Raw genomic sequence first — 13,792 nt, 5'->3', positions numbered from 1 at the left:
TAAAGCTTCTTTATTAAGGATCTCTGGGAGGAGTTAAATACCATAGACAATACAAGATCCCTCATTTTGGTCATTCTGACGTTTCTTGACGTGTCGAAGGGGAAGTCACTCGCACAATAGAGGCCCAATCGAGGGGATCCATATAAGACCCCTGAGGGTCACTGTATCCTCACTGAGTGCGGCTCAAACACTGGAGAAAGTTGCGTGATTTGTTTTTGCTGGGACAGCCTGGAATATTGAAAAAAAAATTTAAACAAAAAATATTGAAAATAAGAAAAATTTTGCTTCAGCACAAGGTGCGACTTTCTGTACTTTTCTTTTTTTAAACGAAACCTTGAATGCGACTTGTTGGATCACAGTGCCAAGACATGGATGAGCGTCTCTCTCCAACTGCGCGCTTGGCTCGCAGTCCTGCTTCCCAAACGCGAATCCACAGCATCGAATCCATTTTGGGATTTAAAGGAGAAAATATGTTTCACCCGGCGTTTTCTTTTGGCTCAGGAAGACCAGTCAAAGAAATTGAAGAACCTATTAACGGGGGTTTGTCCCCCAAAAAGGACACTTCTAACTCCAAGAACTTTGAAAGTGAGTAACTAAACATCAAGTTTATTTAGAGTTTAAAACTGATCATTTTAAAAACACTGTAAACTTACTTTATTGTGAATCATTAGTGTGAAACAAAATGAAAAATTTAAATGTGCATTAAATTATGAAAAGTAGCTATATAAACTTAAATAAAAAATAAATAAACGAACGATTCGTAGCCTTTTAGATGACCTATTGCAATGTAACGTAATCATTAACTTTAAAGTAGAAAAAGACGAAAGTTATATATATTTAAGTTAAAATATGGAGATGTCAATTTCTAATTTTATTCGTTTGCAGGTGTATGTAGATCTGTCACCATGGTCAGTCCTGATTTACCGGACGGAGACTGTGGTAAATTATCGGACGATGAAAATCCCAAGAAAAAACACAGACGTAACCGGACCACGTTCACCACCTTTCAGCTGCACGAGCTCGAAAGAGCGTTTGAGAAGTCGCATTATCCTGACGTGTACAGTAGAGAAGAGCTCGCGCTAAAAGTCAACTTGCCGGAAGTTCGAGTGCAGGTGAGCACAGTATTCACTATACACACATTTGCTCAGTTGTAATAAATTATTAGCCCGTGCCAGTACATTTCTTGCCCTATAGTTTAAATTTTAGTGTCTAATTTAATCATCTTCAAAGTGATTTTTCAAAAATAAAAATTCTTGTAGCTAAAACTAACTAAAATATTATATTTGTTTTTTAATTTTCGATAACTTTAAATGTGTAGGCTATTAACAGAGACACAAAAGAAATAGGAGCCTCAGTTCGTTCATTAATTCTTTTGAATTCTAATTTCGTTTATTTTCACATCTAAATCTTAAATAATCAATGATGTTAAATTCAGATATTGGATATAATATGATTTAATCAGATATTTAAATTAACACATTATTAAAATGCTTAAGATGAGTGTGTATTTGAAGTGTTTTTGGATAAACTAAAATGCTGAGTTGTTCCAGATTTGGAAAAAGTAAACCCAACTTTGGGGTTAAAAGTCACACATGCTGCGTTGTTTCAACCCATGGTTGGGTCAAATATGGATATTTTAACCATTACATTTACACACATTAATTTACCAAACACTTGTATCCAAAGCAATTTACAAATGAGAGTGCATTTAACATTTGAAGCAGTGTTTTTAGAGAGTAGTCTACCATCTGAACAACACTAGTCAACATTTGAAGTGGATCAAAAATGTTAACCAAAATTGTCCTAAGACAAGAACGAATATTGGGAATTGGTATTAGGCCCACTTTTATGAAAGGTTTTGATCCACTTCAAATGTTGACTAGTATATTATAACTTTTAACTTTTTAATATCTTGCCTCATTTTAGGATATTAATATATATGAGCTTCTTTTGCATTGTGAGTTAAGTTTCTTAAATACTCTGTATTCCAGGTGTGGTTCCAAAACCGGCGTGCCAAGTGGCGCCGTCAGGAGAAACTGGAAGTGAGCTCCATCAAACTGCAGGAGTCATCCATGCTTTCCATCAGCAGATCAGGGCCACTGTCCCTGGCTAGTGGTTTACCCTTAGAGCCTTGGCTTACTGCATCCATTTCTTCCTCCTCTTCTCCACTACAATCCCTACCCAGTTTCATCACCCCTCAGCATGGTGTGCCAGCCAGCTACACGCCTCAGCAGTTTCTCGGCTCATCCACACTCAACCACCATCTACCACACATAGGGGCGGTGTGCCCACCTCCACAGGTATATCAGTGCTCAGGGTTTATGGATAAATTTTCACTGGAAGAGGCAGATCCACGAAACACAAGCATTGCATCTTTAAGAATGAAAGCTAAAGAGCACATACAGTCTATAGGGAAAACGTGGTAGAGGTTGAATATTGTAGGACTGGGAAAACCAGAGACTTTGGAAAATATGCTGCATCCTTAACTTTGATGTCAAAGACACTGAAGACCATCAATCCACACTCGAGTCACCCTGAGAGACACTTTAGTATCTTTAGAAACCCCACAGATCAAAATTGTTCATTGTGGATGTCAGCTCAGTTTACAACTGTTTATATTTAAAAGTTCATGAATGTATTTAAACATGTTCATATACATTTCGAATAGCCAAACAGGGCTAATTCAACCCTTTTTTGTGACCACAAAAAGCATAGAGATTTTAGATAAATCAATTACCTGCATTTTATTTTATTTAATGCATCTGATTAATCTGTCTTCCATTTAAAATCCATTCATGTGTCTACAAAACCCATTCTGTGCAAGGGAAGGTATTTATTTTTTATTCAGCAATGCACAGTGCAGCTTGCCACTTTTAATTGGATTTTTTGTTTTCACATTGTACAAATACATTTTGTATTTTTTAAAAGAAAATTCATTAAAAAACATTAAATGCAACCTGTCTCCAATAGTTATTGCTGGCATGACACAGGACAGGACTGTCAAACTAAATTTGAAATTATGAATTTTTTACATATTGATTTATATTTTGATTTAACTTATAATCTAATATAGCAATTTGGAGAATCAAAGTTTGATTTCAATCACTGATTTCAATTTTTGTCATGACCTTACTCAGAAAGGATATCAAGGTTATATTTTTACAGAATGTTCTTTACATTATGTTGGATAATTTTTTGGCAAAACCAGTAAATCACTATTTGCTGGATTTTAACACTCAGTGTTACATATCTGTTATAAGTCTTAAAGATGTTTTGTTCATCGAATATTAAGGCTATTTTATATAATCCATCTACTTCCAGGACTATTTTTATTAGTTTTGACCTAAGGCTTATAGTAACAGTGACCAAATTTAAGGCATGTTTTCAGTTTAGCCTTTTGCCAGACGCATAAAGGTACTACAAAAAGTTTTTATAGCGATGAAATAATAGAGAAACCCTTTTTGATTCTGCAAAGAAAAAAATCATTCAATGTTTCTTCGAGTCTAAAACACATTATACATTACATCCTAAGGTGGTAATGGTTCTTCTGTGGCATCATGTAGGCTAGCACCTTCGTGTACTGGGCAATATTTAGAAAATCGTTTCTCTCTCCGAAAGAATAACAAAAAAACTTTTAAATGATTTTATTCTTTTGACAAATCTTAAAAAATAACAGAAACGAAAGCACCTTACTTTCTTTTTTATTTTTGTTCAGCTGGAAGGTTTTTGTTATTATAGTTTTTCTGAATTGCTAAAACACTAAATCCCCTGAACCAAATTCATAGTGGCCTAATCCCATTTGTCAAATCATGCACTCTTTTTTGCAAAACTCTCAACACAATCTCACTAAAACACACATTTTACACTGCAATGCCTTTGTTTTATAAATGCTAAACACAGGCAGTTAAAAGTTGAACACAACTACAACACAGTTGTCATTAAGCAAAAACAACAACATCTTAAAATTCTACACACTTTTTTCTAATGGCATCTTTTACTAATTGTGTGGTTTGGAAACAATGAAGAACAGGTCACCTGAGACAATGCCATTGGCAAAATTACCATTTAGATTGCTGACTTTTTACAAAATACAAGTGCATACAGTAATATTGAAAACTGACTATTACTTGCAGTACTTACAGTAAAGTATTCACTATATTCACTGAACTAAACTTGTGATAGGGTAATAGAGATTTTTAACTGTATTTATCAAATGTGTTGTTATATACAATAAACATTTATTTTTCTGTAAGCATTTTTTAAGGTAGTGTCTAATGGATGCTTCGTAGTGTTGATTTGTGTGTATGATTTGAAAGCTTAGTTCGATTTTGAGTACAGGTGAAATGGTTTTGAAGGAATTGTTCAATTTTGTTGGAAGAGTCAGGGGTGAATAAAAAAAAAAAAATGGATTTGTGTTTAAGGTTTTGAGAAAATGAGTGGTGGTTTCAAAAAATGTCTTTTAGAAATTTAGAAAAACTGTATTACAGCAGTATCTTTATTACAGTTTTTCTGAATTGCTAAAAGACATTTTTTTGAAACCATCACTCATTTTCTCAAAACGTTAAACACAAATCCCAATTTTAAACAAAATTTACAGAACCCCTGACTCTTCTAGCAAAATCAAACAATTGTTTCAAAACCATTTCACTTGTACTCAAAATCAAACTAAGCTTTCAAATCAGACACACATAAGTCTATAATATAAAACACTACAAGCATCCATTAGACACTACCTTAAAAAATGGAAAACACAACATCCAGGAGATCTGCTTACAGAAAAATACATCTTTATTGTACATAACAACACACTTGACAAATACTGTTAAAAATCTCTATTACTGTAATCACAAGTTTAGTTCAGTGAATATAGCGAATACTTTACTGTAAGTACTGCAAGTAATAGTACGTTTTCAATATTACTGTAAGCAGCACTTGTAGTTTGTAAAAAGTCATCAATCCAACTGCAAATTTTGCCAATTGCATCGTCTCTGGTGTCCTTTTCTTCCTCATACTCTTCATCTGCCTCACAGACTGTTTCCAATTCACACAATTGGTAAAAAATACCATTAGATAAAAGTGTGTAGAATTTTGAGTTGTTGTGTTTACTCGATGATAACGGTGTTTTAGTTGTGTTCAACTTTTGCCTGCCTGTGTTTAGCATTTATAAAACAAGTGCATTGCAGTGTGAAATGTGTGTTTTAGTGAGAAGTTTGTGTTTAGAATTTTGCAAAAAGAGTGCATGATTTGACAAATGGGTTTAGGCCACTATGAATTTGGTTCAGAGATTGGGGTTTAGTGTTTTAGCAATTCAGAAAAACTGTATAGTAATGAGTATAGTTATTGCGTCCCCTTGTGGAAACATTTGGAACACTCTCTTCTGTGTCTCCTTTAGTATAAGTGTAGATCACTTCTTAGTGGTCATCCACCATAACTAGGCAAGATTTCAGTCTCTCGATAAACAGTGAGAAGGGTCTGCTTTGTTTTCTTTTCTATTGTGTTACGTCCATTGGGACGTATAGAGGATTTTTTGTGAGTGTATCTGTTTTTTTTTTATATATATAGCTTATAATTTTTTTTCAGTTTCTTTGTTCATCTTTGTTAGTGTTGCTTTGTATATAATGTTGTTAAGGGGGCGGTTTCAGGGGGCGGACAGGAAAAGTCCTAGACTAAAATAAATGCAAGAGCTGTCCAAACTGAAAACAACTTGCACTGACATATCTTTAAATACATCAGTGCCTTTTGTTTTGCCTCAAAATGCATACAAGTAATATTTTTAGTAAGTTATGTTTGTTAAAACTCCTGGCTTAAGATAATTCTTGTCCGGGAAACCAGCCCTATATTATGTAGGATAATTTTATGTATAGGATTTTACAGATTGGGTCACATTTAGTTTCTATATAAATAAAAATTATGTTCATGTATAAAAACCACATCATTTAACCAGACATCTGGAAATTATTCTGGCATTTGTGGAGTTAATTAAACATATCAATAATACGATTTAGATTGATGGAGGTCACATGCACTGAGTTCAATTGTTTTATTTATTCATATGTGACAAATGACAAAAGCAAACATCAGAAAGGAAACAATCACTCAGGCTGTGTTTAAACAGATGAGCTTAACCAAATGAAAGTGGCTTCAATTGACATTTTTCATTGTTCGAAACATCAGGGCCTATGATTGGACCCATTATTGTGAATGGACAGCAGAGAGCAGAGACCATCAACAGTTTCCTGTCAGTTGTCACAGACAATACAAAGGGTTGTGATTTAGTCATTCAGATGGCCATTAGTGTGTGCTGAAGTGCTCATCTGTCACCTGCCCGCGTCTTTTAAATGATTGCTTGACTAATATGGTCAGTCAACCTGAAAAATCAATCATAACCAGTAATAAAAATAAAAATATTTTTTTATTCATTTGACACATAACTGTGTACTTGTACATTGACTGATCTTTAGTTTCAGTTTATGCATAGACTGTACACACATTAGGAATTGTCACTGTGTTTTGTTTTTAATATCGCCTCAGTACTTTCAATGCAAATAGCCCAACAATCAAAGTTTATTAAACAGTTTTTTACTAAACTGGGATCAAGAAGATAACTTTATTTATATAAAACAATAGCATTAAATATTACAGAATAATGGCACTGAGTTTATAATTTCATATAGATTTACATAGAAAAATATAACATGCATAATTATATAGTGTCTTGAATAATTAGATTTGTATCAGATGTCATTTTGAAGAACTTCAGAGTCTTAGAGGCATTTTTGTAGATGTTTGTCCTTAGCTTGATTCATCTTTCATATCTAAAGCTTGAGACAACAACTGCTCCACCTGCATATAAAGAAAAACTGTGAGTGGATACACTGTCAAAAAAGGTACAAAATTGTCGCTGGGGTGTATTGAACACATTGAAATGTTGTACCTTTTGGGGTTCAATAAGGACCTACAGTATTGTGTACCTTAAGGCAGTCGTTCCCAAACTTTTTCAGCGTGGCCCCCCAAAGAAAATTTGTGACAAAAAAACTCAACATTTTAATAAAAAAAACATTAAATTATACAAAAAAGTAGTGCTTTTGGTTAGTAGCCTATTTTTTAGGTTTAATTACACAGAATTAATGATAAATTTATGTATTTCATAAAATGTCATAAAACTGAGGCCCCCCGGCACCATCTCGCGGCCCTCAGTTTGAAAACCACTGGAACAATTTTGTACAAAGGAACACATTTTCTAAAAAGTTAAGCTTTAGGGGTACAAAGCAGTTAACTGTACCTTTAAATGTACACAATAGATCCTTAATATACAGTAATGTACCCCAAAAGGTATAACATTTTATTGCACCTTCAAAACTTATGGTACCAACCCAGTGACAGAAATAGTGCAGTTTTAAGCCTTTTTTTCTGTATAGTGCCAAAAAGCATTACCTATATGACATTTTAATAAAAAACAGAACTTTTTTATTGCACAAAAGTTAGACAAAAGTTTAGGAAAATGAAAGGTCCTTTGGGGAGCCAAAAATGGTTCTTATATGGCATGGATCTGAAAAACCCTTTCTTTTAAAGAGTGCAAATTTACCTTTTGTAATAAGAGAATAACCATAAATGTAGAGGATTTACGCAAATATATACTTTCATCACGGTGTCTTTGCACTTACACTAGAACGACTTTATCGTGCATTAACATAAAATCCTTAGGCATTAACACATCGTGTTAACCCATTCTTTCCATCTCTCTTACCTGTTCACGTCGACTGTCTCTCTCGCGACCTTCCACCAACTGACGCGGCGTTGACAGCAGCCGATTCAGCAGGTGCACAGCATTATCCTTCTGCGCGCTCACCCGCGCGCTTCTTTGCGCGCTCCTCTGTTCTGCTTTCTCCCTAAAGAGCGCCTCCAGGGCGCGCACAAAGGCAGGTTGCATATCGTACTGACCAGTGCTCGCTAAAACGCTCTCATCATCGCCGCCTGGATCCTCGAGTCTGGCTTGCTCATCTGTGCTTTTCTTGCCCATTAAGTGACCTTAAGCAGATATGGGGTGTTATTATGGAAAGATTGGAAAATATGTAAAATTGTGACAATTTTATGTAAATTAATGAATTAATATAAGAGCAAACGAGTAAACGAGTAAACAAATTTATTTCTATAGAGTCTGCGTTGTTGCAAAAAAGCTTCACAGAAAATACGCAGAACAAACTGTAAAGTTGTAAAAGAAGTAGTCATAGAAGTTTTATGTTATGTATCTCATTTTAAATAAAATAACATTAAATATCTAATATTCTGATCTCCTCAGAATGAATTCAGCTTTTCCAATGAAAGAATCAACATTATGATCTATATAACCATAATCTACATACATTTTCTCATTTCTTTCGCCCTTAACATTATAAAATAACACACACAAACTTAACAGGATGGCAATAAATACCATGCAGCTGGTTAAGACATGCCAGTTACTGCTGTGCATACGATTTGAGTTAGTATAAGTGACACTTCAGACAATTGCAATCACTTCACATATCTTATAAATGACCACTTATGTAATTAATAAAGTGATTTCAATGGCACCCCGTTGGGTTATTATTGCCACATAACTGGTGTTACAGATTGCACCTATCAGAGGCTTTGGCTGCATGGTCACTTTGTGAACCAACATTTAGTTTTTCTCAAATATACTATTCTTTAAAAAATAAAAGTGCTCAAAGGGTTAATCACAGTGATGCCATTGAAGAATCATTCAGTCAAAGGTTCTTTCTTAACTTTTTATAGTAGTAAAGAAACTTTTTTAACTACAATGAAATTTTGGTGAAGCAAAAAGTTTATCGGGGTATTAAATGTTCTTTATGGAACCATTTAGCCAAAAATGGTTCTTCTAATCTATTGCATCGTGTAACACCATTTTTAAGAGTGTGCGCATTTTTAACTGACAAATGCAAAGTGAGAAAATAATTGTTTTGCTCAAAAACTGCCTTAAAAGATAAACTAAAAGCACGCAACCGAAATGCAACATGCGTAATTCTCCTCACAAACACAGTTGCAACACTTCACGTTTCCCAACAAAAATGAAGTAGCTCTAAATTAGTAATAAATGTTCAATGCAAAGTAACAATTTTACTAAAAACGTTTCTCAAAATAAAAATGATTTTTTGCTCACCTACAGCCCAGTGGTTTCTACGTGGATAAACTTTTCCACCTGTTTCTGCATCATCTGACGCATGCACATCACAAAGCACCAAAACCAGAATTATTGATACTGCTAATCTGTATCTCCATACGACGCACATAACGCCCATAAGCTCTCCTCTCTCTTGATCAATATTCCGGTAATAGTCTGTCCACTTAAGAGCACAGGTCCTGTTTAACGGTGCATGCGCATAATGGCTTAATTTATATGGTCGCGTGACGCCAAACACTTAAACGTGAGAAGATAATGACGCCATAATTTCGCGTGCTATAGAAAAATAATGTCGTGCAAAGGTTTGAATTATTTGGGTGCAGGGAAATGCGCTGAAATTTAATGCGTCCTGCCAGGCACCACTGTGCGTCAGTTAGTGGGTTAGGATAAAACAGATTGTCATGTTGAGCTAACCTGTCATTATCTCAGCCAAGGGCTATTATGCTCCCAAAGATTTATTGAATGTGAGTGTCATCGGTATTTCATTTAGATAAAGGCTAAAAATAGCTTGTTAATGGTTACTCATTGTTTTATTGCGCCACTGGTGCAATAGAGACTACCAGTGCACCTATTTTATTTAAAAAAGGGAAAATACAGATAGTGACAATGATGCCTGAAGCCACTGACCCAAGTTGGTCTCCAGTTACATGTACGAATTAATTGATATTATAATATTCTAATATGAAATGATATGAGATATACAGTTCTTGATAATGGACAGGGTGGCCTAAAGCCAGCTGCTGGCTTGTTTCAACCCATGATTGGGTCAAATGTGGACATTTTATAGGTTAATATAAACAAATGATGGGGTTTGTTCATATTATCCATGGATTGAAACAACCCAGTATTTTTAGAGTTCTTAACATCTCGCTCTCCAAAAAGACCAAGATGATTATTTTTTATTTGAAATTTATTGGAAGTCACACTTTGATGAACATCTGCAAAAACAATGTGATCTAAAGAAGTGATCCATACCCGTTTTTGTTTGCTTTAGTATTATAATATGCAAATCAAGAAGAAAATACAATTGATTTATCTTAAGGGCTTTTTGGGGCACACCTACTCCATATTGTTTCCAGTCTGATTTACAATTGCTTGACACGCATCACTGATATCAGGTATCAGATATATTTTCACACCCCTAAGCCAGCAAACAAAAGCAGTATGATTGTTTCTGCAAAGCCTCACAAACAAACACCTGACATGAGCAATGAAGAAGAAAAGAAATCTTAATAATGTTAAACACTGCTCTTTAATCCCTGCATTCATTGGCACTGAACTAAAACATTATCCATGGCAACCTCCCTTAAGCCTTTATTGTTGTGTACATCTAAAAGAACCGATGGGCTTCTTGTGGTTTTACTTGGATGGAAAAATCAACATTTGAACAATACATGCACGGAAAGGAGGTGATATGTGTGCATTTCGACGAATTTCCATAATATGAGTGATTTAATAATGGGAGATATTTTTATGGAAATATTTTGGGATATCGTGACATGCCTAACAAAGCCTGAAAAGAAGTGCATAGCTGCTTTTTTGGATTACAGGTGTACACTGTCAAAAAATGGACCCTATAGCTGTCATTGGAGCAAACCGCAAAAAAATGTCCTATATGTACCAGAAACCCATGTTTTATACATTTGGTACCAATATGTACCGTTAAGGTACTAACACGCATTTCTTGGTACCAGTATGTACCTCTGAGGTGCTGCTATGACCTTTTTAGATACAAAGGTGTACTTTTTTGAAAGGGTAGCAGTGACAGCTATTCATAGTCTTGAACTTAATTGACAAAACTTGCTCATATCTTAAAATATATCAGTGCAAGTGTTGTGTCTTAAGATGCAGACAAGTAGTGTTTATTTATAAATTATGCTTTTAAAAATTACTTAAATATTCTAATTTAAGGCCTATTCCTGGTTCCTGTCCGGGAACCACCCCTAAGTGTTAAAGTAAAAACATGTTATATTAGATAACAAATTATGAAACAATATATATATTGTGTTTTTTTATGAAAAAAATAATAATATTGGAATAATAGTTTTATAAAACTTCATGTGGTAACTTTGTACTAAATGATAGCTGGGAGAGGACTTAAAATTACATTTAGACATATTAAAGGAATAGTTCACCCAAAAATGAAAATCCTGTCATCATTAACTTACCCTAATCTTAAATTTCTGTATTTACAAAAGAAGATATTTTGATAAATGATGATAAGCATAAAGTTGACTTTCCTACAGGTTTTGAACAATATGAGAGTGAGTAAATACTCTAAATTAGTTATTTTTAACCCAATGCTGGGTAAATATTGGACAGAACACCTGTTGGGTTCATAAATAAACCTATGCTGGGTTGTTTCTATGCAGTGCTGGGTTGTTTCAACTTATGGTTGGGTTAACAACACACCCAGCATAGGTTTATTTATAACCCAAAATGTGTTCTGTTTAATGTTTACCAAGCATTGGGTTAAAAAATAACCCAGCAGAATTTAGAGTGATGTAATAAATGATGTAATAAATATGTGAGTAAATGAAATGTATGAACTATCCCTTTAAAAAGTCTCAATCTAATTAAATATTCGTTGCAAAATAGATTCTACTGTAATGTATTTCTGATTCTTGACACTGTACCTAAATAAACACGATTGTCAATTTTTGTTTTTACTTTTTTTACTGACAGAATATAATGTGTACGTGAATCTTGCAAATGCGTCCAAATCACCACTAGATGGAGCAATTTCTTTTCATTTGAACTTTACCGACCATAATTCATTTTCTTTTTTGTCAGTGTGGACAAGATCAATTTAGCGGGGTCCAAACTAAATTTAGAGGCTCAAAACTCATGAGGTAAACTATCATAACTAAAAAGCTCAGTAACATCTGAGTAACATCTATGAAAAATAATGTTCGTTTTTTTTCCCATGTAATCAGTTTCTCATGTTTTTTTTATTATTTTTAGTCAATTCCTCAATTTTTTTTCCCTATAAATTACCTAATATATTCATAGCTATAACTAAACTTTATGATATTACATTGACAATGATTTATTCAAGAACGTATAATAAAAACATAAATATTTGACTACAAAAATACAGACAGGCATTATGACCGAGTCATTCTACAATCATTAAAATGGTTAAATGAAAATGACTGTCTGAAAATTCTTGCCTTAAATATGTATTTAAGACACATTCAGATAATGGCTTTCAAGCTGTCAGTTATCTGCATTAAATAGCTGGAAATTCATCTGGTTTGACCTTTAAATGATGGTTAATGACCATCTGAAGGCAGAATTACCTTCACATGCTTTTAAAACAACATCATTTTATCATCAAACATAAGATGAGTTTCCACATTATTAATCATCATGTTTTCTATTACGTTTGTAAAAGCCCTAATGTGTTTGCTTTATTCTGTCATTGCAAAAAAATAAAAGATAATATAGGCTATCCAACAACGACGTTAAAATTATATTTTAGATATGTTATTAAAGGAATCTCCCAAAGCCTCGGGCTCAGTAAACAAAGAGTTATGTTTATGAGGAACAGATTAAAGATGAAAAGGTCAGAAATGAAATGATGCCAACATAATTCTGCCCTTAAACACATCAAGATTGATGTCTTTACAATTATTTAGACGTTTTAGGCTATGGCTGTGCTTTAAGATTGATCTTTTGTATAAAGTTGATTTGAATTATATTTAGGCCAAAAATTACTTTTATGTATTATATCCGCCATGCTAGTGTACAGTTTCTAAATATTGAGCATGACCATGTCAAATATGATATTAAAAATAATTGTCTTGTGATTGTGTGGCTTATTCTAGACTCCTGTTCATCCCATTCCCAGAATCTTTTTGATGTGTGCAGCAAAGACTTCTGGGAATCAGGTTTGATCCTAAGAGAAGCTGGGTGGCTACCACAAACACACACACATACCAAGTTCATAAACGCATGATAAACATTGATATCGATGAACTACAATCCAAATATATTGTGAATATCTTGAAAACAGCTGCATTTTATAATAAAACCGAATTAAAAGGAGCGCGATTAGATCTAAATCCGCCTTGAAGGTAAAGGAAGGAATCTCGGTATCAACGCACTGATTCATGGGTAAGTGTGGCACAAACACCAACAATCCACAAAACTTTGCGGAGAACTGTGAGCATAAAACTACCAAAATGGCATTTTAATAAGGTAACAGCGAAATACACTGCATGTACGCTACTTTATTATGCGATCTTGTACGGTTACCCGCGAAAGATTTCACTTTCTGTCCCCTCGACGATTTCATAGCATTTGCGAAAAAACGCAACGGTGCTGCTAAAAAGACATTATAGGGGAAATATAACGTACATTTAACACCCACATTATTTCCAGACCGAACCCGACAGCACTGCATTGTGGGAAACCCTGAGAGAAAGCCTCCAAAAATGCCCAAAACAACATCCCTGGTCATATAATCCGCGCTTTTCGAGAATTTCGCGATTAACGTCACGGCGTGTTCCTAAATTCAAACGTTAAAAATGTTACACGCGGCCGTATTATGACACGAACACGATATATGAAGAATCGGTAGGACATAGCCGGTCACGTGACTGCGCT

The 13,792-nt window shown here is 34.3% G+C and overlaps 2 protein-coding genes across 3 annotated transcripts; one reads left to right on the top strand and one right to left on the bottom strand.

Moving 5' to 3' along the window:
* The first annotated feature begins 262 nt into the window (after positions 1 to 262).
* rx3 (retinal homeobox gene 3) lies at positions 263 to 2,890 on the top strand. The gene is made up of 3 exons (XM_065244275.1): positions 263 to 585; positions 886 to 1,112; positions 1,992 to 2,890. Exons 1-3 carry the CDS (start codon positions 339 to 341, stop codon positions 2,424 to 2,426), a joined length of 909 nt encoding a protein of 302 aa, XP_065100347.1. The 5' UTR covers positions 263 to 338; the 3' UTR covers positions 2,427 to 2,890.
* Positions 2,891 to 6,023: 3,133 nt separating this feature from the next.
* grp (gastrin-releasing peptide) lies at positions 6,024 to 13,763 on the bottom strand. 2 transcript variants are annotated; one of them, XM_065243988.1, is made up of 3 exons: positions 13,544 to 13,763; positions 7,748 to 8,028; positions 6,024 to 6,843 (listed from the first exon to the last, which is right to left on the bottom strand). In XM_065243988.1, the coding sequence occupies exons 1-3, from the start codon at positions 13,644 to 13,646 to the stop codon at positions 6,793 to 6,795; spliced, it is 435 nt and encodes a 144-aa protein (XP_065100060.1). In that variant the 5' UTR covers positions 13,647 to 13,763; the 3' UTR covers positions 6,024 to 6,792. The 2 variants fall into 2 exon arrangements, with proteins under 2 accessions (XP_065100060.1, XP_065100059.1); XM_065243987.2 differs by lacking the exon at positions 13,544 to 13,763 and adding an exon at positions 9,161 to 11,046.
* Positions 13,764 to 13,792: the final 29 nt, after the last annotated feature.

This window comes from Paramisgurnus dabryanus, chromosome 18, assembly GCF_030506205.2.
Source record: "Paramisgurnus dabryanus chromosome 18, PD_genome_1.1, whole genome shotgun sequence".
NCBI classification, from domain to species: Eukaryota; Metazoa; Chordata; class Actinopteri; order Cypriniformes; family Cobitidae; genus Paramisgurnus; species Paramisgurnus dabryanus.
The sequence above is the reverse complement of the archived record's forward strand: the minus strand, read 5'-3'. Positions and strand labels throughout refer to the sequence as shown.